We start from the raw sequence: 24411 nt of genomic DNA, 5'->3' as shown, positions 1-24411 counted from the left end.
TGACACGAATAGTGAGTTGGTGATGGCGCAGGTGCGAGAGGGCACATCGGAGCGCGAGTGTGAAACCGAGTGCGAGCGAGAATGCACGTCGGGGTGTACGGAGTGTGACACGAATAGTGAGTTGGTGATGGCGCAGGTGCGAGAGGGCACATCGGAGCGCGAGTGTGAAACCGAGTGCGAGCGAGAATGCACGTCGGGGTGTACGAAGTGTGACACGGAGAGTAAGGTGGTGGTGGAACGTGTGCGAGAAAGCACACCTGAATTGGTGGTAGCGCGGGTGTGGGAGAGCCCATGTGAGCGCGTTAGTGGGTGGATGCAAGAGTGCACGCCCATGGTGAGTGTTACGGAGGACGTAACGGAGGAGAGGTGTGGACCAAAGTGTGCGCAAGAGTGTGCGCGAGAGGTGTGGTGTGTAACAGGGAGAGCGTTGGTGGAATGTACGGACGGCGTTGGAACGCCGGGTTTTGTGAGGGTGAAAGGGGTAGCGTATGCTTGTGAGCATGCCGGTGAAGCATCGACGGTAACCGGGTTAGCGGTTAGGGCGACGGATAGCCGATGCGAGCACTCGGTGCGAGGGGTGCTTTGTTGGGTGCGAGGCCCGGCGCGGATCGATGCTGCGTCGCTTCTCTTCGAAGCGTCGTTGCCGATTCGGGCTTGGCCCCGCCCCGCACGGTCGAGTCCGGGCCTTGTAGGGCGAGGCGACCGGTCCGGTTCAAGGGCGAGTGGGAGGAAGCGGAACGGTGCCCCCTCGTGGGGACGGGGTTCCGACCGGGGGAGATTGAGCCATCGGGCCCGGGACCGCAAGGTGCCGCGCCGAGATGGTGCGTGGAACCTCGGTCCAACCAAACCACCTCCCTTGAACCGAAAGCCGGACGGATTCAACCTGCAGGCGACCAAACCACCCGAATTCATTGCTCAGCTTTACGAACCGAGTTTAATGATGTCACGACGCACCGAGGCTAGGATATAGTGGACTGTGATGATGGTGATAGTGATAGTGATAGTGATTTGATACGAAATTTATAATAGTGGGTAGAATTGGCAGTAAATGGAAAATTTTTGGTTTATTGAATTTGGACGAACAAAATTTATAGTGAGAGACCCCCGATGTGGTGGGATGGCAACTCTGTCATCCCTCACAGAGTGGGGCAAATGCGCTATAGTTTATGGGGTTGATGGCAGTGAAAACTAGCCCGGGTGGGTTAGGATATATCGTGTGTAGGGATCTAGCGAAGATGACATTAGGTAACGTTAAGTTTAGTTAGTGACTGATACCTGTAGTGGGGACGCAGGTAGTTTAGTGTGGATGATAATGACGTGGGAGCGCAATAGTTTAAAGGGACGACTGGGAAGCGCAAGTTTCAGAGGGGAGTAGTTAGCTGAGATTATGCCGTGTGTTTGAAGATTGAACAGGTGTGATTGAACAGGTGTGATTGCACAGGTGTGCAACTGAACAGGTGTGTGGAGCAGTGTATGAGGGAGTAGTGGTGATTGCGTGTTGTGTTGACCAAATGGTCCAGGAAGAAAGGAGGGTGCAGGTGGCACCAGGTGTGAGGGCACAGGTGTGCAACAACAGGTGTATGTGGCTGTGTGGAATAAATGGTAGTGTGGAATATCTGGAGTATTGGAATGGATGGTCGTGGAGTGAGAATGGTGGAAATTGTGGAGTGGAGTGGATGGTGCGAAGGTGTGAATGGGGGAAGAGTGGACCCCCATCACGGATACCCGGGGCGGGTAGTGTAAGTGTTAGGTAGAGGGTACAGGTAAATTGTGGTTGGATATTGGCATCTGTGGTGCGGGTGAAAGAATGGTCTTTGGATGGGTGCATTAGTGTTGTGGAAATGGCTGGGCGTGTAGCCTGTTAGTGTGTGTAGTTGGTTGGGCGCTCCACCACTGTGAGGATGTCGGCCAGGTGAGGCCGCAGGTGGGCTCTGGGAGCCGGTAGTAGTTGTTGTGGATGGGGCCCGAGGATCCGGAGGACGGACCCGGGTAGCCCAGTGCCAGAGGGCACCAGTGGGGTGACAGAGCCAGGAGAGGGCCTTCCCCAGTTAGTTAGGTTAGGGTGAGGAGCTAGGTAAGCTCGGGTGGCAACTGCAGTGGTGGAGGTGTGCAGGTGGGTAGACCTGCTGGGAGAGCTACACGTCGCAGCCCAGAAATTGTGCGAGGGCACCGGGAGATGAATCGGGGGAGTGAGACCCCAAATTGAGAAGCACCACAGTTTGGTCAATGGGAATTGGTTTTTAGAACCCATAGTGTAAGTGGCCAATGGATTGGCAGGGAAAGACCCCGGGTAGTGTAAAGTGTGTTAAAATCATTTAGAGGATAGTTAGGATGAAGGATCTCCTCGCACCATCTGCATCCACTCACCTGAGGTGACAGGTACTCCACACCATGCCATGTTTTATTATTTTTCATTAATGCAAATGTTTTGGATTGTGAGACGCATCATGACGTGGGTGTGACATTGTGCGTAATTCCATCTCTCCCTCCTTATGAGGATTGATGACGAATTGGGTGATGGCAAATTTTGGATAGTGGGATTGTGGAGACGAATTTGGTAGGAGGAATATGGGGAAGACGTGACAGTAGTGACGAATTTGTAAATGGGTAGATTTTGTAAATATGGGGTAAGGGCAAGGGTAGTGTAGGTGACAGGGGGGTGACGTACGGTAGGGACGAGCTTTCTCACTTCGCCCTCCGTACGCATTTCGCCTTGCATTACCTTATTGATGTGTACCCTTGTGACCTTACCCCTCGCTCAATTGTCTCTTTTGTCTCCCACATGACCTGTGCGCCATTGGGTGCCGAGGGGAGCGTGCGTGAGGTGGCCATTGTGCGCACAAGATTCCCAGAACCAGCATGCATTGCGTTGATGTACCACTTTATGGACCGCTGTTCTGCGGCCATGTACCACTTGATGGACCCCAGGTTCTGGGGCAGGGCACCTCTGTTGGAGACCGGCCATAGTGGCCAGGGAATCTTGCTTGCGGACCTCGGTAAGGTGGCACCTATGCCAAACAGGTGGACCACCCTTAGTTGGCCCCTGAGGCCCTAAATAAAAAACGAACACAAGTTGTGCTTTTTTATATTTCCAAGTAGGCCGCATGAAGCCAGAAGACGTCGGGAAGAACATCGGCCCAGCAGAGAAAGAGAAGACCACCACCAGTTGTTTTGTTGTGTTTATTAAGAACCATGGTGACTGTGCACCGAGTCGTGCTTTGTGGTGCTTTTGGTGGTATTGGTACTGGTGCATCGATGCAATGCGTGCTGTCTCCTCCCTCCCAACAGGAATTTCTTTTTCTTGTTCCCTAAAAAGAAACAAAAAAACACAGGTCCTGGGTTGCGTTGTAAATAAGAAATCACGTCATTGTAAATAATGCTCCCCACCGTAAATGTATAGTTTGAGAATAATTCGGTAATTCGGTTATCTGTGAGCTTGAGTCTGTTAGACAGGGTGCAATGCAATAGGGGGACATACTTATTTGTGTTTTAAGATTGTCACACTCAGGGTCAGGTTAATTGTAGAGGGAATTACACCTACGTGTCACACTAAGTTAAAGTTTAGTAGGCCCGAGTACGGGCCTGAAGAAAGGAGGGTGCAGTGTAACGGTTTTGAGAAGTGTAACGAATTTGAGAAGTGTAACGGTTTTTGAGAAGTGTAACAATTTTGGAGGAAGTGTAACGAATGTGAAAACGTTACAATGTGAACGTTACAAAAGTATGGTAACACCCTGGTAATGTAAATAATGGTCGCAGCCGTCCTCCTAGTTAATTCCATGAAACTTACACGCAGGCCACGATATATCTTTTTAAATAGTGTATTTCCTTATTCTATGTAGGCTAAATATGTGTTTCCCACTAGATTGACTTTGCATTGTATCAAACAAAATAAGCGTAGGCCCTTCCAATTTCCCCAATCATCTCCGCTCTCCAAAGTTCCTTTCAAAAGGGTGCGAGTGGTGTTCAATCCCGCAAGCCGCCATTGCCCATGTGCTAATCTCGGAGAAGAAAGGCGTGTCTCCCCCTCGTCATAGAGGGGAGGAGTGAGCCAACCCCACTTGGCCAATCAGCACCGCGGTGAGCGACCCGGTAGGCGTGCCCTCGCAGCCGGCGGCTTGATTCCGCCCGGGGTAATAAAAGCGACGGGAAGGGACTGCTTCAGCAGATGACCTGGGAGATGAGCGAAGAGGTGACATACGAGAGGAGCGGTGAGATGCGAGACGCTCCAAGCCAAAGGGGAGAGGTACTCGGAGAGGAAACCAGCTTTGGAGGGACGCGCTGAAAGGAGGGAGACGGCTCCACCAGAAGGAGAGGAGCAGGTGTGCCCGAGCCAGCGCGTGACGTCTACAGTATCGGCAGCGGATACGCGACGGAGGGTTTTCCCGCCAAAAACGCGAGGAATTGAGAGCTGCTGCCTCCGACCCTGCCTCCCTCTCCAGCAATCCACCTCAAGCCCTACCTGCCTGCAATATCCCCCGTGTAAGTGTGAACGTCGTCTGTCCTACTCGTTGTCTTGGGGTTAAGTAAATTGAATAGAATAAGCTAACGATGCACTGTGTGACTGCTTTCTCCATCCATTGCTTGTAAATAATTTTGGTCGCTCTTCCTTTTTACTTGTGTGTGTATAATAAATCTGTTCTTCCTCCGTACTCTGTCTTCTTCTCTTTTCCTTCTCTTTCGGTCGCTTTAGAGGTTTCCCGATTGAATATCTGCGGTGCGATCTGGTCAACGTCGGGTGGAATCGGGTTCTAATCGGGGAGTAACTGTTCGGACGCGGTAATACCAACCGCTCGGTAAAATAACATCTTTAACCGCGTCCGCAACAATATATATCCGCAAGACAAACCGAGATCAAACATACCGGATAGTCCCTGTTGGCTCCTCAAGGCCTTTTCTCGTTTGATTTGTTCCAGAGTTTTCACCTCAAATCCAGTAGACACTGAAAAATGGATGTGATTTTAGCATAAAAGGGAAAATATAACAAAAATAATAATGCCACTCCCACAACAAAATAGAGGAGTAAAGCCTTTGCCCTTACCAGAAGCACAAGTGGTTGCAACTTTCCTCATTGAAGACGCAAACCTCCTGACTTTCTGAGTACTCAATTCAGACATTATTTTTGCTGCTTCAGTCTCTTCAGAAGATGCATCTACAAGAGATGATACACAGCAATGGTAACCAACTAATCAACCGCATAGCACCTGTGGATTTTTCCCAAGCAATCATCTATCTTACCGGTAATTGCTCCGATCAATGTAACTTTCCTCATTGAAGACGCATACTTCCTGCCTTTCTGAGTACCCATTTCAGACATTCTTTTTGCTGCTTCCGCCTCTTCAGAAGATGCATCTACAAAAGATGATACACAGCAATGGTAACCAATCAACCGCATAGCACCTGTGGATTTTCCCCAAGCAATCATCTGTGGCTTACTTAGCGAGAATGGCTATCATTTGAACCGTGCATCACAAGTCTACAATAATTTGCTTGCTCATCTGTTGTATATTTGGTGTAGATTTGCTAACACACAGCCCAAAAGTCCATAGAACTGAAATAGGAGGCAAGGAAGGGACTACATCAGCCAAGTTGCAATAACAATGCTTACTATGTATGGGAAATCAGGTGAGGAGAAGTGGTGGGGGGGGGGGGGGGGGGCATATTTATCGCAAAACAAACATCCATATCCCACGGCTTGGAGTTTTTCGATACAAACCAGGATGTCGGATGCACACAATGCTTAACTAGAATGGCACATGACAGAGCGCATACTGCCGTCAGGCTGAATAGTTTATGTTTTGTATCCCACTTCAAAAAGGGGACCAAAAAACAACAACAACCACGGTCCCCGAAAAAGGCCAACCCCCGCTTGCGGGGAAAAATGGCCTCGAAAGGTGGTTTTTGACAGGCCAGATCTGAATCCGGACACAAACCAAAATTGAATCGGCTTGTTCTTATCACCTAAACAACTCATCCACTTAGTTTTGTTACAACTCATCCACAACGTTTTGGAATGTCAGGCTTTATATCGTTTTTGGCCCTACCTCTCAATGGTGAAGAATCACTTCAAAAAAAAACTCTTGGATCCAGATCCAAATCTTCACCAAAATCTAATAATTTCGTCCTTGTCACATACGCAACCTATCTGCCAAATTTAGTCCGAAACAGTCTCCAACTTATTGAGATATCCTGTTCACAAACATACAGATGTGGTTAAAATCCCATGACTGGTTCACATGTTAGCTCAGTAACAGAATTTGTACCAAACGGGACCTCCTAAACCCATAATATAATCAGTTAATCTTTGCATCATCGTACACACTTGTACCACACGTTTGACTTAAATCCCTTTAGCCGTTGTTAAGTTATCGTGGTAACAAAAACCTATCACGAATGGACTAATAACCGAAAAACATAATGGCTCCAGCGACTTTGTCAGCAGAGGAATAAAGTGTTTCGCTAATATATGTAAGTATTCCTAGTTATATAAAATAACTGTACAACATTTCAAATGTATTAAAGAAATTGGAAGCCATGGAAAGAGATCACTAAAAACATTGATTAGATAGTCATATGAGTTGTCTTGAACTGGCTGTAATGACATATTCTTCAACGATTTGCATGTTTTCATTTTCCCACCCACCTTCCCCTCCCCCCCCCCCCCCCCCCCAACCCCCCACTCCCCGCCCACCCCCACATTCACCCCCGAAACGAACCTGCACCAAACTTAAAACAGGCTTCAACTAAAAATAACAATTATTAGACAGACATGAAATATTCAACTAACCATCATCATCTTCATCATCATCATCAGCAGCGTTGATGACAACTGGGGGATGCGTGGGGCTGGGCACATTCTCGGCATTCTCCAACTTGATGACTGTGCGGTTCTGTGGTGTCACCGAAGCCTCCACCTGGTTTGCTGCCGGCAAAGTTGCTGGCTGGGGTGGCACTGGCCCTTTGGGAGCTCCCATCACTACAGAGCCCACTGTATCATCTAGCATCGTCACGCTTTCTGAGAAGGGCAATGCAGCATGATAAATAGTGTCACCGTAAACTATCATGCAGACTCTAACCATTACACTTTGAACATACAACACTGTAGTTTCATGAGAAAACAATAGTTTGGCCTTTGTAAGATAAGATGATTGACTGTGCAACTTCAAAGTTGAACCAGGAGTTCATATTAACGACACTTCATATCCAAATTAAAATGTCCAAATAAAAAAACAGCTTTTAAGAAGCCTCTGCTAAGCTTGTGAGGGACACTCACCCCGGCTTGGTTGCAGAAACACACCGTCAATAATCCGCGCCTTCACATGGTTGAAAGCACAGTTAAACTTCTGACAACCAGAAGGCTGATTCTCCCAGAAGCAGGGAATTTCGCTACGTCGTTTCTATAAAAGACGGGTTAGTTCAAGTAAATGACGTGACAGGGCTTCCAAAGCAATGCAATGCACACTCGGACAAAAATAAAACAATCATTAAGCTCCGATTACCAAAATGTTACCTTCGCATTAGGGATTATGGGAAGAGAAAGAGGTATGGGAGGGGGGGGGGGGGGGTAAATGCCAAATGCATTTTAGTGAATCTTGTAATTCCTATGCAATTGAACCATGTCTTTCCAGTGACTCGATTGTTCGAGCTCGGAGAACATTCAAATGTCAATTCCATATTAATTGATCTCAATTTGCATATATTTTGAAGTGAAGGTACAGCACAAAACACCAGACAGAGTGGTAGCTGGTAGGGAACAAATTTTTTGAACACGAGCCAATTGGGAATATGTACGCAGCATTGATGAGGAGCCCTGATGAGTCTCTCCACCAAATATCATCCGCACTCCACACAAACACGATTGTGAAGTGCAATGTTGGGACTACAATACAAACAGGTTAAAAGATGCATTAGATGAGGGGGAGAAATGCTTGCACTGTCACTGAATATATCGATCGATGGACAAAGATCAGGCCCCACCCTCTATATATACACCACCATCTACACATCCTGCAACAGTTTCATCATTAGACTTGTTAAGTGTTAGACCTGAGAAGAACGAGATTGTTAATGGTGCTTACAGTGAAATATATGAATCAACGTGTTCAAAAACACGAGGCCGCATATGTTACGTGAGGGTATAGTTGGTATATTTTATTTGCCTTTTCATTATTTTTGACGTGATTGAGATGGAACCTGTCGCTTTGTCAACTTAAAGTGACACCACTACTCAACAAGCCTTTTGCAATTTACTCCGACAACAAAGCATATTTATTGTAGTAATTAAATCGAAGTATCTGAATTATCTCAGGACCTCCAAGGATGGATTGTTCATGAACATTCATGAGTACAGTTCCAGAACTTATGTAACATTCGGAAACAGTTCCCCTTCATACTGTGTATGTTCATGAATATACGGCAAGCCGCCCTCGTTATACTTTACATGTACTGTATATATATATACTAGCAGAAGTGTCCGACATTGCCGGGTGGGGGAGGGGAGGGGGGGAGGGGGAAGGGGAGGGGAGGGGAACGGGGGGGGGAGGGGAGGAGAGGGGGGGGGAGAAGAGGGTGGAGGGGGAGGGGGAAGGGAGGAGAGGGGGGAGGGGGAGGGGGGAAGGGGAAGGGGAGGGGGGAGGGGGAGAGGGAGAGGGAGGGCGAAGGGGAAGGGGTAGGGGGAAAGGGAGGGGGAGGAGGGAAAGGGAGGGGGAGGGGAGGGGAGGGGAAAGGGGAGGAGGAGGGGAGGGGAGGGGAAATGGGAGGGGGAAGGGGGAAGGGGAGGGGGGGAAGGGGAGGGGGGAAGGGCAGGGGGAGGGGGAGGGGAAGGGGGAGGGGGTAAGGGGAGCGGGGAAGGGGAGGGGAGGGATATAAATGGTTACTGGCAATTGATCACATCCACAAATGATGTAATCCACACAATTTATGTACTTTAAGCCCCTGTCACACCTTGACGATTTAGCCAGCGTATGCTGACGTATCAAAATTGAGTGCTGGTGTGTCATAGGCTGGCATACGTCGCCAAATTTTGTGCATGCACGAAATTTGTCGACGAGCTCGGCGTACTACGACGTATGCCAGCGTGCTCTTAACGTAGCCAAATTTTTCATACGTCGGCATACGCTGGCTAAAACGTCAAGGTGTGACAGCGGCTTTACATAACGTTAATAGGAATACATGGCCATGTAGATGGGAAATACAGTTTGTTTGAAATAAATCACAAATATCAGATGAAAGTTTTTAAAATTTAGAACTATTCTCACTCAGAGTTAAACATCACCGCAATATTACGCGGTTGCTTCAACGTTTTCTGTGAATTATATGTCATCATTGTGAGATTTTTTTGGATTTTTTTTTTTTGAAATGAGATTTTTATATTTTAAAAAACGGCAAAAAAAGCATCAGAACAGCTGTGAAAAAGCATCAAAACAGCAGTGAAAAAGCATCAAAACAGCAATGTAAAAGAATCAAAACAGCAGTAAAAAGCATCAAAACAGCATTCGATATATTTTCACTTTACGTTTTGGCTAACTCGCTCGCGAACCTGACGAAGATCCTGAGCGAGGATCGCTACGCTACGCTATGCTAACGCTACGTCAGCTACGCTACGTTATGGCTAAAAATATGGATCTAAAGATGAAAGGAAAAAAAACCTATGTGGTGTGAATGGCAATGTTCCTCGCTGAAATGTGAAAAAACGCAATCGCTTTTCGCTCTGAATTACGTGCAAACGCGTAACTGTGAGATTATGGTGGCAAGGCTGGAACATCACGTCATCGCTCTGAGCGAATCAGCGCGCTGCTCTGCCACCGGCTCAGATTCCGTGTATAATATTCCTCGCTGAAATGCGCTGAGGTAAATATGAATAAAAAATATGGATCTCATCAAATATTTTTAGGTAGGCCATGTCCTTCCCAGTCTCAATGGCCATGTCTATGCCAAATATCAAGCACATGAGCCTCTCCATTTAGGAGTCTATCGGTAACATTACACACACACAAACTGTGTTTTATATATATAGATTTTACACACGAGCGAAGAACCCGCTCCAAGCCTCCCACCCAAGCCTAAGGTTTGATCTGTTCTTAGGTGCCATGACAGCACATGGCGTGGCAGTGCAAGTAGCTGGATTTCTTTTTCTTTTTAATGGCCAGGAGTACGACGAGTTTTCAAGTCATTCCATCAGGCACTTCATGTGTACTCAAATGTGGGTGACATCGGAGGCAGCTAAACTAGGCAATTTCCTAAATTAGGTAATTATAAAAATACATATGTATTAACATAAAAAGTTATTAGAGATGTAAGACGTGCTGAAGTACAGACAGTACAGACCATTAAGTGGGTTCCCATTTATCGCTAACCTTTGCCTGTACCTGTTGAGAAAAAGGTTAGGAACCACTGCTGTAGACCACTCTATGCTCAGACTCCTTGCATCTCACAGAACAAATATTCATGCTTCACCGAACTGACCAGTTCGGAGTTGCTATGCCCACGATGTTCAGTTCGTAAGTTCGAGCGAAGGTTCGTATCTCAGACATTAGAAAATAATATCTTATAGTGGTTCGTTTGTAAGTCCAGGTGTTCGCAAGTCAGGGATCTACTATATTGTGCTTATGATTGTGGAAAAAGGAAAGCGTAGGGACGAGAAGACATAACCAAAATGAACTGCCCTACACTTTATTGAAAAACAACCTAAAGATGAGACAAGGCAATAGTGAAATGGAGGGTGTTATTAACGATCCAGAACCTCAGGTCAGCACTAGTATAGATCAGACATAGCAGTGTACGATTACACGCTTTAAAACACTGGAAAAGGAAAAAAAAGCAGAGGAGATTTATCAGTGGACAACATTTCAAGCGAGGAACAGCATTGGCATGTGAGTAAGTTGAGCGTTTAACAGAACAAACCAGAGAGTGAGGTCGATGGGGTGCCATCGCAAATCCCCACGCTTTCCACTTAAAGCAAATTTGAAAGATGGCAAAAGGTTCCACAAGGAATGACCCAATATCAAATTTAGAGTTTAAAATATTTTCTTGTTTTGAACTCTGTGACCCTAAGTCCCTACCTCCTGGGGAATGAACGCAGAGTCAAATAAAGATAAATCGTTACATATTTCATGCATCCACAATATTGATCGCACAAACAAAGTTTGATTAAAAATGTGAACGTAATTAAAAAATTTGGCATTTGACCTTTTGACCCCACCCAAGGGGGATGGGGGGGGGGCAGGGCCAAAAAATGATACTGCTCTTGTACCTTCATGCCATGTGATGATCATATCTACCAGGTTTTGCGAATTTCTGCCCGACTGTTGAGGAGGAGATAACATGACAGACAGACAGACAGGTGAGACAGAGACAGACATGCAAGACACAGAGAAAGACAGAAAGAGAGAAAGAGAAACAGAGAGACAGAAAGACAGAGACAGAAACAGAGACAGAGACAGACACAGAAACAGAGAGACAGAAAAAGAGAGACAGAAACAGAGAGACAGAGAAACAGAGAGACAGAGAGACAGAGAAACAGAAACAGAGACAGAAACAGAGAGACAGAGATAGAGAGACAGAGATAGAAACAGAGATAGAAACAGAGAAACAGAGAGACAGAAACAGAGACAGAAAAAGAGACAGAAACAGAGAGACAGAAACAGAGACAGAGAAACAGAGAGACAGAGAAACAGAGACAGAAACAGAGAAACAGAGAGTTAGAGAGATAGAGAAACAGAGAAACAGAGACAGAGAGACAGAGAGACAGAGAGACAGAGAGACAGAGAAACAGAAACAGAGACAGAAACAGAGAGACAGAAACAGAGAGACAGAAACAGAGACAGAAACAGAGAGACAGAGACAGGAATTATTTGCAGCCTTTCCAAATTTTTAACTGTTTCACAGTGGGATCCACAAGCTCTCCAAGGTCACATCACATACAAATGCCAAAAAGGCTTTAAAATAACACTGAAACATTAACTGCCAACACAATTTTTATTTCACAAATTGCCAAATCACCCAAGCTTTTGCAACTCATTTATTGGGTGTTGTCTTGATTAATTAAATTACATCTATGGATGAGTACATTGGAGCATGATTCTATGGACATACATCAACACAAGTCCAAGGCAAATGAAAGAAAATAAACTGAAAAGCCATGGTATGTATTGAACTGATCAGCATTCAAGCAACTTTGCACGATTCAGAAAGACATCAAATCGAATGCAACAGTTCACATGAATGGGCCCCTTAAGGGGTCGTGTAGCCTGCTGGCCTTTACAATCGCTAGAGGAAATTGCATAATCTCACTCACATCCATCTCCATGTGTCGAAAAGCGCAAACTCGACGGAAGCAGCAACCCTCCTGCCAAAGCTTGCACACAGTCTCACTGCCCAATGCTGCTTCACAGTGGCGAAATGGGCATCTGTCCCCCTGTAACAATGAGGTATAGAATGTGCACAACCGTACAATTAACAAAAGTGTCAAGATTTTGTGTTTTTAGAATGTTTATTCCCTGAGCAGATGATGATGATGATGGTTGAAATTCATGGAACTAGTAATACCTGCTCCCACTGGGATCAAAATATGATGTCAGTGAATCACTTGGACTGTGCCATGTCGACAGGACAAAGTTACAAGTACTGAAGTATTGGAGAGTAAAGCAGAAGTACACAAATGTTTTATTGACCAAAACATAGATAATTGGCATGTTTTCACATAAAAAATGTTCACTGGCAATTATCATTAGTACAGACGTAGTTTTAGACAGAAATGAGTTTTAAATACACCATAAACCTTGACCTAGCCATCAAACTGGCAAGAAACAGTGAATGAATGAATGAATGATCGTTTTAAGGCCATTTTACCCGCTAGAGCAGGGGTTAGCCTTGCGGGCCCCATGACAATCATGGTTCCCTGTTTGAGGCAATGTTTTTATGGCCGGATGCCCTTCTTGACGCCAACCCTTGGTCACGCTCTTAGGATGCGCAGGGATACGGTGTACCTATTCTAAATCAGGGTACACACCGTGATCATTCATCCCAGCAAGCTGGTACTCAATTTGCCGACCTCAGAAGGATGACAGGCTGAGTCAACCCCCCTGGCGTTAATTCAGCAATCGACCGGGATTCAAACTCAGGATCCTAGGATCCCAAGCCGGCACCCTAACCGCAAAGTCAACACCAGGCTTGGCAAGAAACAGTGCAGGAGTATTTCTTTCAGCTTCACATTTGTGTGTGCATTCTCTTACAAGAAGCCTCCATTGCTTCCACGTTGTGACCTTTTAATAAGGATAAAGACATGCTTTGCAAACACCGCTATGGAAAAACAAATGGGTTTCCTATATTTTAACTATCAAAATGTGAATACTTTCAATGAGAAAACAAACCTTGACACATGTCGAGTAAAAGTAAAAGTAGCAGTCATTTTGCTGCTGAGCCATGGTGTCCACAAAGCTGTCGATGAGTGCAGTACCAGGGTTCAATTCAACAGATGTAGCAGAGCGAGGATTTTTCTGCTGCTGTTGGTGATGCTCATCTTTTTTTCACTCCAACATTGATAGCTGAGGCCACACAGGAACCACCAAATTAGTTAGTGGTTGCTTGAATGGTTTCTCCCAGCTACAAGTTCTTTTACATGCGGCTATGCGTCTCTTTGCTCTGAGAGCTATCCCCTAAAGGTAAGCAAACCATTGTTGGATTTGGGTTGTCCAACTGTCGGATTGTTAAGTGGTATTCCCATGTAATTATTTTGTGTTTGCATATTGATTTAATGTGTGGTTCTTCTAGATAGTGTGTTCTTGACACCTGTTAACGGTCAACCCTTTCAATTCCTTTACCTGGCTTCTGCTTTCCTTCTCTCACATTTCTATGTGTCTCTGTCTCTCTGTTTCTCTTTATACCCCACCTACCCCAACCTAACCACCCGATTGAAATATACATAAAAGAGAGAGAAAGGGAAAGAGTGGGGGGAGGAGGGAGCGGTGGATGGACATTTTAATTAACAGTAAAAACTTTCTGCTCCCTATGTTCCTTCCCCTCTCTACTTTAACCACTCAAGTTCAGTGTGTGATGCACATTCCACCCAATGACAACACCTTCATATATGCTTTCCTTTCCACGAGTATAAACCTTGACTACTCGTATAAACCACTAGTACACTAGTATGTACTGACAAATTGCCATCCATCCGACCAATTATTTGTCTGTGGCAATTTTAACTGCCACCATGACATTTGGCACTGAAACAACCATAGACTAGATGGAATGATGGAAAAATGCCATGTATAAACTTCTTTGTGCATTTTTGGGTAAAAGTTGGGAACCTCACTTTTTAACATAATTAGGATATGCTGAATTCTATTAACCCGGTTCCCAAGCCGAATTTTGAGGTTGTTTTTTTTTTAGTTTTGAATAAACTGCTGAAGAACTTGGGCATTGGTGAACTCACAGAGGAGACAATCAAATCTGCAGAAACGTTCGTCTGTATAATGTGCACAGAACAACCTCTCGATTCAGCACGACATATGTTGTTCTCCAAGACTGGTAAATCAGAAGCAATGTCACCGACAAGTGATGCTCTTCATTTCCATTTGATGTGAGTACACTATCAAGCCATGGTATGGAGAAATGCTCATTGTTCCATACCTGACCTTCCTGCACCTGTGGAAATGGGATGGAAATGTGGTGATTCAGGACCAGAGCCTATTCTGATGTCACCGAGTCCAATCCTAGAAAGTTGTCTCGAGATGATTTGTTGTGCATGCCAGAAGCAATGCAAGACTCGACGCTGCAAATGTCGCTATTCAGAGTTGAGGTGCACATCAATGTGTGCCTGTCAGAAACAGAGTAATGATCAGACCCCTTGTATGAATTTGATGTAGTTTGGCAAAACAACATGTGTGACATTCCTGAATGTTTGTGCTTCATGGCCATGTATGTATACTTAATTTTAGAATAAATAGTTGTATGAAACAGTCTTATTAAAACCATTTCCCATTTTATAGTGTCCAATTTCAATATCAGTTTGAATGTCTTTCAATATGTCGCCAACCATAATATAGACTAGACGGATTATTTTTTTTTGTATACTGAGTCGAGGCTTGTGAAAGCTGACAACCGCGAGGGAAAGACAGCACAGGGGGACCACGAGGGAAAGACAGCACAGGGGGACCACGAGGGAAAGACAGCACAGGGGGACCGCGAGGGAAAGACAGCACAGGGGGACCGCGAGGGAAAGACAGCACAGGGGGACCGCGAGGGAAAGACAGCACAGGGGGACCGCGAGGGAAAGACAGCACAGGGGGACCGCGAGGGAAAGACAGCACAGGGGGACCGCGAGGGAAAGACAGCACAGGGGGACCGCGAGGGAAAGACAGCACAGGGGGACCGCGAGGGAAAGACAGCACAGGGGGACCGCGAGGGAAAGACAGCACAGGGGGACCGCGAAGGAAAGACAGCACAGGGGGACCGCGAGGGAAAGACAGCACAGGGGGACCGCGAGGGAAAGACAGCACAGGGGGACCGCGAAGGAAAGACAGCACAGGGGGACCGCGAAGGAAAGACAGCACAGGGGGACCGCGAGGGAAAGACAGCACAGGGGGACCGCGAGGGAAAGACAGCACAGGGGGACCGCGAGGGAAAGACAACACAAGGGGACCGCGAGGGAAAGACAACACAGGGGGACCGCGAGGGAAAGACAACACAGGGGGACCGCGAGGGAAAGACAACACAGGGGGACCGCGAGGGAAAGACAACACAGGGGGACCGCGAGGGAAAGACAGCACAGGGGGACCGCGAGGGAAAGACAGCGCAGGGGGACCGCGAGGGAAAGACAGCACAGGGGGACCGCGAGGGAAAGACAGCACAGGGGGACCGCGAGGGAAAGACAGCACAGGGGGACCGCGAGGGAAAGACAGCACAGGGGGACCGTGAGGGAAAGACAGCACAGGGGGACCGCGAGGGAAAGACAGCACAGGGGGACCGCGAAGGAAAGACAGCACAGGGGGACCGCGAGGGAAAGACAGCACAGGGGGCCCGCGAGGGAAAGACAGCACAGGGGGACCGCGAGGGAAAGACAGCACAGGGGGACCGCGAAGGAAAGACAGCACAGGGGGACCGCGAAGGAAAGACAGCACAGGGGGACCGCGAGGGAAAGACAGCACAGGGGGACCGCGAGGGAAAGACAACACAGGGGGACCGCGAGGGAAAGACAACACAGGGGGACCGCGAGGGAAAGACAACACAGGGGGACCGCGAGGGAAAGACAACACAGGGGGACCGCGAGGGAAAGACAGCACAGGGGGACCGCGAGGGAAAGACAGCGCAGGGGGACCGCGAGGGAAAGACAGCGCAGGGGGACCGCGAGGGAAAGACAGCGCAGGGGGACCGCGAGGGAAAGACAGCGCAGGGGGACCACGAGGGAAAGACAGCGCAGGGGGACCACGAGGGAAAGACAGCGCAGGGGGACCGCGAGGGAAAGACAGCACAGGGGGACCACTAGGGAAAGACAGCGCAGGGGGACCGCGAGGGAAAGACAGCGCAGGGGGACCGCGAGGGAAAGACAGCGCAGGGGGACCGCGAGGGAAAGACAGTGCAGGGGGACCACGAGGGAAAGACAGCACAGGGGGACCACGAGGGAAAGACAGCACAGGGGGACCACGAGGGAAAGACAGCACAGGGGGACCGCGAGGGAAAGACAGCACAGGGGGACCGCGAGGGAAAGACAGTACAGGGGGACCATGAGGGAAAGACAGTACAGGGGGACCGCGAGGGAAAGACAGTACAGGGGGACCACGAGGGAAAGACAGCACAGGGGGACCGCGAGGGAAAGACAGTACAGGGGGACCGCGAGGGAAAGACAGCACAGGGGGACCGCGAGGGAAAGACAGCACAGGGGGACCGCGAGGGAAAGACAGCACAGGGGGACCGCGAGGGAAAGACAGCACAGGGGGACCACGAGGGAAAGACAGCACAGGGGGACCACGAGGGAAAGACAGCACAGGGGGACCGCGAGGGAAAGACAGCACAGGGGGACCGCGAGGGAAAGACAACACAGGGGGACCGCGAGGGAAAGACAGTACAGGGGGACCATGAGGGAAAGACAGTACAGGGGGACCGCGAGGGAAAGACAGTACAGGGGGACCACGAGGGAAAGACAGTACAGGGGGACCACGAGGGAAAGACAGCACAGGGGGACCGCAAGGGAAAGACAGTACAGGGGGACCGCGAGGGAAAGACAGCATCGCGAGGGAAAGCTTCCGCGAGGCACCGCAGCACCGCGAGGGAAAGGAAGAAGATTTATGAAAAAAGGCCATGTATAAGCTTCTGGGTGCATTTTGGGGTAAAAGTTGTAAAGTTAAAGTAAAAGAGCTGCATGTATATACATGATATATAAATGATTGTTCAAATAAATTGTCCAAAAATGGAAATTTGGCGGCCATTTTGTTTATGCTAATTAGGTCAAAAACTCAAACTTCGGCTTGGGAACCGGGTTAATCAAATTCAGCATACCCTAATTATGTTATAAAGTGAGGTACCAACTTTTACCCAAAAATGCACCTAACATTCACATTTCTCAGAAATCCATCTTGTCCCTCAGCCAACACCTGCATTTCCATAACTCTGCACCAATCTCTGAATTTCCCAATCAGGATCTCATTGCCAACAGTAGTAATCAGGATCTCATCTCACTCTGTTGCTTTGGAAGGATTTTCAAATGAACCAACCTACTTCCATGGTCCAACACTGGAGGAGGTTCAGTCTCTTGAACTTCTAGGCATCACCATCAGCCACAATCTCTCCTCGGTTGATAATATAGCAAAGTTGACTTCTGAAGCCAGCCACAGACTAGATGTCTTATTTTCTGTCATGACAAGTCCTCCCAAGGTCAATCTGAACTTTTCACAGCCTACAAAGGCTTTTTTTGTTCATAGCTCAATGGAGTAATGCACCATCTCATATAGGCTACTGCTCACATATATTACCTTTCTCTCTTGGATGAGCTGTGTTATCAGAAACACTCAACATCATTGGCATCTCCCAAAAAGCAACAAAGCCCACCCCCACCCCTCCCCCCGCCCTCAAAAAAATAAAAGAAAATCAAGACTCACTGGTCAGCTCACCCATTAGTTGCTCAAATCTTTAGCTTGTGAACTTGTGAACCAGCCCCCACCCCCATCCCCACCCTCCACCCCCACCCTCACTGTTTAATCCTCTCCTACATTCAAGGTTGCAAGTCAGCATTACACCACCAACGCAGATCACCCCACCCTACCTGTTATCTTTTCTAACCTCATTAACCCTGCTAGATATCCCCATATGCATGCGGCTACACGTTTCCTTTGCTGGCCTAATCCCATCCTCCAACCCCATTGTCAGTGCATCGACAGCTATCTTCTGTCACCTCACTCTTGCATGAGCTTAAATGACTGTACACAGAAAAGGCTTCAAAAGTTCTGCTTCCAACAGCAAAAAATATTTTAAAACGAGTTACGAGAATATATTTTTAAGAAAAGAAAAAAAAAAAAATCTGCATTCAATATAATGAATCTTTTTTCATAAAAAAAAATTAAAAAAATACAAACATAAGGCCTTATAAGTCAACTGCACCTAATTAATCACTAGTGTCATTATTTCAAGAAGTATTTAGTATGCGACTTTCAAAAGGGCAAGGTTGAAGAATTTTTCCCATATAATTCATCATGAGTCAAAATAAGCTTTAAAATCCAACAAAGCTGCTCTTAGGGCTTCGCTGTTTTTAAGCCCCTTTACAAGCATGTTCCATGTATTACTACATATATGGCATGTATGGTAAACAAGGGACTGCACATACACAATATTATATTATGCTCAGGTCTACCTTCTGTCCACTTCGTTATTTTTACAATGCAATTCCAAACATAGGAGCAATACCCCTGGTAGAACAAGCATTCTGAGTATTGCGCTGCAATACATGTCCCCTACCAAAGTTCAAAGTGCCATAACTTTGTCAAAAATGATCGAATATGCAAATTTATGCACGGTTGATGCTGGTTTTCAAACTTGATCTGAGGTATGCTGAGACACATGTGTGTCACGCCTCACCTCGTTGATAAGCCCACAAGGTCGCTCCGTGGAGCAGCCTTCACGTATTGCACTGTGTGAATTATATAATGTATTACCAAGTCACGGTGTGAGGTACTGGCAATTCAAGAGATATCCATTTAAAAAAATTTTTTTTTTCGTTTAATTAACGATATCTGCCAAACCACGTGCCCTATCGCAAATTCCAAAAGGTCATTTGAGTAGACTGACATGCTGAACAGATCTGTGAAGTTTCCCCTCGATTGGATCAAAAATGAGGGAGGAGCTCGGTTTTAAAGGTTCATGCTTAAATACGTCATAACTCTGAAACCATGTGATGAATGACGTCATGCTCGCTGACTTTTTTGTTCGTCATGGGTATGCGATTCTGCCTGCAAAGTTTGGCCTCGATCTGTTCAGCCGTTGCAGAGAAAAAGGGGTTTTCGTGGTTTCACGAAAAACAACATGGCGGCCGAACCACGTGACCTGTGACGTCATAATTACCATTAAAATATTCTTCAGATCGAGTCCCTCCTATGGTGAAAATTTGATCTCAATCGGTCCTATTATTGCAGAGAAAATCTTTTTTAAAGGAAATTAAAACTTAAAATGGCACTGAGTTAAGGATCAACAGAATTATCAGAATTCCCAAAGTTCAAAGTGTCATAACTTTGTCAAAAATGATCGAAACGTCGTGAAGTTCGAACTCGATCTGTAACTTATCATGAGGAAACCATGTGCCAAGTTTGAAATCATTAGCATAAAGCGTTTAGAAAAGAAGTCCGGAAAACTGTTCTTTGCGTGACGGACTGACGGACTGACAGACTGAGGGACGGCGTGCAAACCTATAGTCCCCTCCGGTGTACACCGGTAGGGGACTAATAAACAGTTTTCTGAACTAACTAAAGGTATTTTAAACCAATTTAAATGCATGATAGAGGACATGGCAGCATGTAGAATCATACTAGCATAATCATTAGACTTTAAACAAAACAAACCAAAAAAATACCTGTTTTGGGGAGCACCCCCCCCCCCCCCCTCCCACCCCGTGTACCTCCTCAGACCCCAATTTTTCCAATGCCTTGAACAAACATTGGTACATCATGGATGATGAAGGTTGTGGTGACGTTTCATCAAAAATGTGTGTGTAGGTTCTGAGAAAAAAGCAAATAGCTATTTTGGGAGGCATGCTGCCCCCCCCCCCCCCCCCCATAGACCACCTTCGAACCCGATTTTTTAAATGCCAGTAACAAACTTCGGTACAACACAGGTGATTAAGGTTGTGGTCAAGTTTCATCAGAAATGCATGTGTAGTTTCTAAGAAAGCAAATACTTCTTTTGGGGGAAACCCTCCCTAGATCCCCAAAGGGGCAGATTTTTTTACGGCCGTTGGTGTAGCACGGGTAGTGAAGGTTGTGGTTAAGTTTCATCGGAATTGCGTATGTAGTTTCTGAGAAGAAAGCAAACACCAATTTTGGAGGGCAACCCCAACGTAGACCCAGAAAGGGGCAGATTTTCTTTTTAATGCCGCGAACAAACTTTGGTACATCACGGGTGGTGAAGGTTGTGGTGAAGTTTTATCGAAACTGTGTGTGTAGTTTCAGAGAAGAAAGCAAATATCTATTTTGGGGGGTCAAACCTGGACCCACTTTGACCCCCTTAAACCCCAAAGTTTTTAATGCCGTGAACAAACTTTGGACCACAACACAACAAATATCATTTGTGCTGAATTTGGGTGCAATCCCATCAGCGGTTTCGGAGAAGAAGTTTCAAGTGTTTACGGACGGATTGACGACGCGCCATCGCATAAGCTCACCTGAACTTTGTTCCAGGTGAGCTAATATAAAGCACAAAAGTGTAATGCATGTCACACACTTGTCTGATATAAACAGTACACACGCCATGTGTCAAGCAATAAAGAAATCATAGTTCCAAGGTGAATCGCCTCGAGACAAACGGGACATTACCATGTGGGCCGACAATACACTTGAAATATAAAAATGGCTTCTGGTCACTTATTACCATGGTTCTCATTAACAGCGATGCACGGCTTGGTGAGATGTCGACTTGTGATTGAGCCACGTACGCAGATGCTGACAAATAAGTAAATAGGCTCTCAGCCATAAAACCAGCTGATTCCATTTTCAAACGACTGTCTATTCAAATACTTAATGGGAAGACATGAAAAACCTAATCAGCAATTACAATATGCTCTGAAACCATCACTACCTTGGAGAACAAAGTGGAATTTCTCAAAGACAATCTATTGCAATACATTTTAACTTAGCATTATATATTTCAAACAAAAGGGATTCTCGAGTACTTTTTAGCAAATATATTTCCCATAAATGAAATTAAACGACACACAGACTGAAGGTGAATAAGCATAAATAAAAAGCAAACTATGGATTTTTCATACGTCCTTGCTTTTAGACAAGACAGTAGCATAATCCTACTTCCATGCTCACTAAACCCTTCCCATCCGATCTCTCTTGTGTACATATTTTCAGTGTTATTTCACTCTGGATGCGTAAGGGAAACGATTTCTTGAAAGGAAATAAATGCATAAACTTCTGTCAAATGAATACACAAGGAAAGAAAAAGCCACATAGCGCAGCAAGAAATTAAATTGCAATTTTAAATGACAAAATTAACGAACAGCTTGCAATATTTCGTTTCAAAATATTTTGAATAAAATATACAGCATTATTTACAGCCTAAAATATAATTAGCTGTGGGGAGTGAATAAAGTTCAAAACAGATAATTTAATATTTCTCCGTGCACAAAATAAATAGGCAGATCAATACAGTTCTTTATTTTTTTTTGGAAGCAAAGTGAATCGAAATGGGCTTTTTTTCATTTTTTGACCATCTATCAACAAGTCAGTAGACGTCTTATCAATAAGTCGATAGACTTCTGTAGGTATGGCCCCCATACACTCCACTGACTAGATAAAACATGAATCCTCCAAAAAAAAAAAACTACCAATATAAAACTTATGAACCCATAAATTACCTATCAGTCATCTGCGGAGAATTTCCCATCCAATAACACTCATTAAAATTTGGAACATCATCGCTGAACTAGAAAAATGAGACCCAAAAGTTCCCGTTTGTCATTATTATTATCATTATTATTATTAGGGAACCACATGCCTTCCAGACTGTGGTACCCTAATGTTTTTGCTCGGATTATTCTTATTATTAGCTCACCTGGAACAAAGTTCAGGGGAGCTTAAGCGATGGCGCATCGTCCGTCAGTCAGTCCATCCGTAAACACTTTAAACTTCTTCTACGAAACCGCTGAAGAGATTGTGACCAAACTTGGCACAAATGATAGTTGTTGTGTTGTGACTAAATTTAGTTCACGACATGAAGAAAATCGGGGTCTGAGGTAAAAGTGGATGCAGGTTTGACTCCCTCCCCCCCCCCCTCCCTCCCCCTCCCCCTCCCCCAACATAGGAATTTGCTTTTTCCTCTGAAACTACACACACCATTTCGATGAAACTTAACCACAACCTTCACCCCCATGATGTATCGAAGTTTGTTCACGGCTTTAAAAAAAAAATCTGCCCCTTTGGGGATCTATGGGGGGTCAAAGTGGATCCAGGTTTGCCCCCTCAAAAATAGGAATTTGCTTTCTTCTCAGAAACAACACACGCAATTTAGATGAAACTTCACCACAACCTTAATCACCCATGATGTACCAATGTTTGTTCAAGGCATTAGAACAATTGGGGGCGGAGGAGGTACACGGGGTTGGTGGAGGGGTGTGTGTTGACCTCAAAATAGGTATTTTTGTTTGTTTGTTTAAAGTCTTATGATGACGTTAGTATGATTCTACATGCTGCCGTCTTCCAGCAACCACTGAAATAGGTTTAAAATATCTTTAGTCAGTGGAGTATACTGTTTATTCTCCCAGATGACCACCAGGGTTATTGCCCCTATAATTACTATTATTATTCCACCACAATTTTGCAGGTGTATTCCCTTTAAAATTCATTTTCTCTGCAACCGTTAATCCGATTGACAAAATTTTAATCAAAGGCGCATTTCCACCTGTGCAATTTCAAATTCTCATTATGACGTCATAGGTCATGTGTTATGGGTGCCATCTTGAAAAAAAAACAAAAAAAAAACCTTTGCCCCTCTATCTCCAAAACCAGTCAATGGGAAAAAAATGAAACATGGCTCAGTGTAAAGTACTCTCTATGGGGAATAACATTTGCTAATGATGATGTCATAGGTGCCTCCATTATGACGTCATAATTGGACAAGTAGAAAGCTTGATCTGATAAGCACGAAATTTATTGAGCAGGATCTACGAAAAAATCGTATGGGGAGAATTAAATTTACGACATCATTGGTCATGTGGTTCGGCAGCCATATATTTATGGTGTAGCCCTGAGGGCAAAGCTGTTTAGAACAGTATTTGTCTATCATGTATGTATGTATGTATGTATGTATGTATGTATGCATGTATGATTGTATGCATGATTGTATGTATGTATGTATGTATGTATGTATGGATGATTGTATGTATGTATGTATGTATGCATGCATGTATGTATGTATGTATGTATATATATATATATATATATAATATATATATATATATATATATATACAGTCACATGAAAAAGTAAGTACACCCCATGTAAAGTTTTGACTTCTTCAACATATTTCAACATGCAGCTATTTGATCTTCATTTCAACAATATTGACAGATAAAGGTGATATAATATAAGAAATATCATGAAACATTTACATGTTGTAGTCCATTGTATAATTTAAATAAACATAAATGCAAATTTCGCATGTGGAAAAAGTAAGTACACCCTTGGCTCTAATAGGTGGTATTGCCACCTTTGGCAGAAACAACCTCAAGTAGGCGTTTCTATAACTGTCTACCAGTCTCTGACATCGACTGGGAGAAGATTTTGCCCACTCCTCCGTGCAGAATTCTTTCAGCTGTGCGATGTTTGAGGGGTTTCTTGCATGCACAGCTCGTTTCAAATCCCCCCACAACATCTCGGTGGGATTTAGATCCGGGCTTTGACTTGGCCATTCCAGAACCCTCCATTTCTTTCTTTTCAGCCATTCCTTGGTGGATTTACTGGTATGTTTAGGGTCATTGTCATGTTGCAAGGTCCACCTTCAGTTGAGCTTCAACTTTCTGACAGATGGCCTCACATTATCCTCAAGCACCCTCTGGTACAATGAAGAATTAATAGTGGATTCTATGATGGTGAGCTGCCCAGGCCCTGATGCAGCAAAGCTGCCCCAAACCATAATATTTCCACCACCATGCTTTACAGTTGGTATCAGGTTCTTGTGGTGAAATGCTGTCTTTGGTTTTCGCCAAACATG

At 45.4% G+C, this 24411-nt stretch overlaps 1 protein-coding gene across 6 annotated transcripts in view; it reads right to left on the bottom strand.

Annotated features, from left to right (window-relative positions):
* LOC137423282 (zinc finger CCCH domain-containing protein 11A) overlaps positions 1–24411 on the bottom strand; it is a 129091-nt gene that overhangs the window by 40164 nt on the left and 64516 nt on the right. For all 6 annotated transcript variants that reach the window (XM_078774389.1, XM_068110244.2, XM_078774388.1 and 3 more), the window contains 7 exons: positions 13368–13541; positions 12293–12412; positions 7271–7394; positions 6785–7012; positions 5236–5349; positions 5039–5149; positions 4862–4939 (listed from right to left, as the gene is read on the bottom strand). In XM_078774389.1, the coding sequence (XP_078630515.1) occupies positions 4862–4939; positions 5039–5149; positions 5236–5349; positions 6785–7012; positions 7271–7394; positions 12293–12412; positions 13368–13421 (829 nt within the window). In that variant the 5' untranslated portion in view covers positions 13422–13541. The remainder of the gene's footprint in view (positions 1–4861; positions 4940–5038; positions 5150–5235; positions 5350–6784; positions 7013–7270; positions 7395–12292; positions 12413–13367; positions 13542–24411) is intronic.

This window comes from Myxine glutinosa, chromosome 3 (assembly GCF_964187855.1).
Source record: "Myxine glutinosa chromosome 3, kmMyxGlut1.1, whole genome shotgun sequence".
NCBI lineage: Eukaryota > Metazoa > Chordata > Myxini > Myxiniformes > Myxinidae > Myxine > Myxine glutinosa.
Note: the sequence above shows the minus strand (reverse complement) of the source record. Positions and strands in the feature narration are given on the sequence as shown.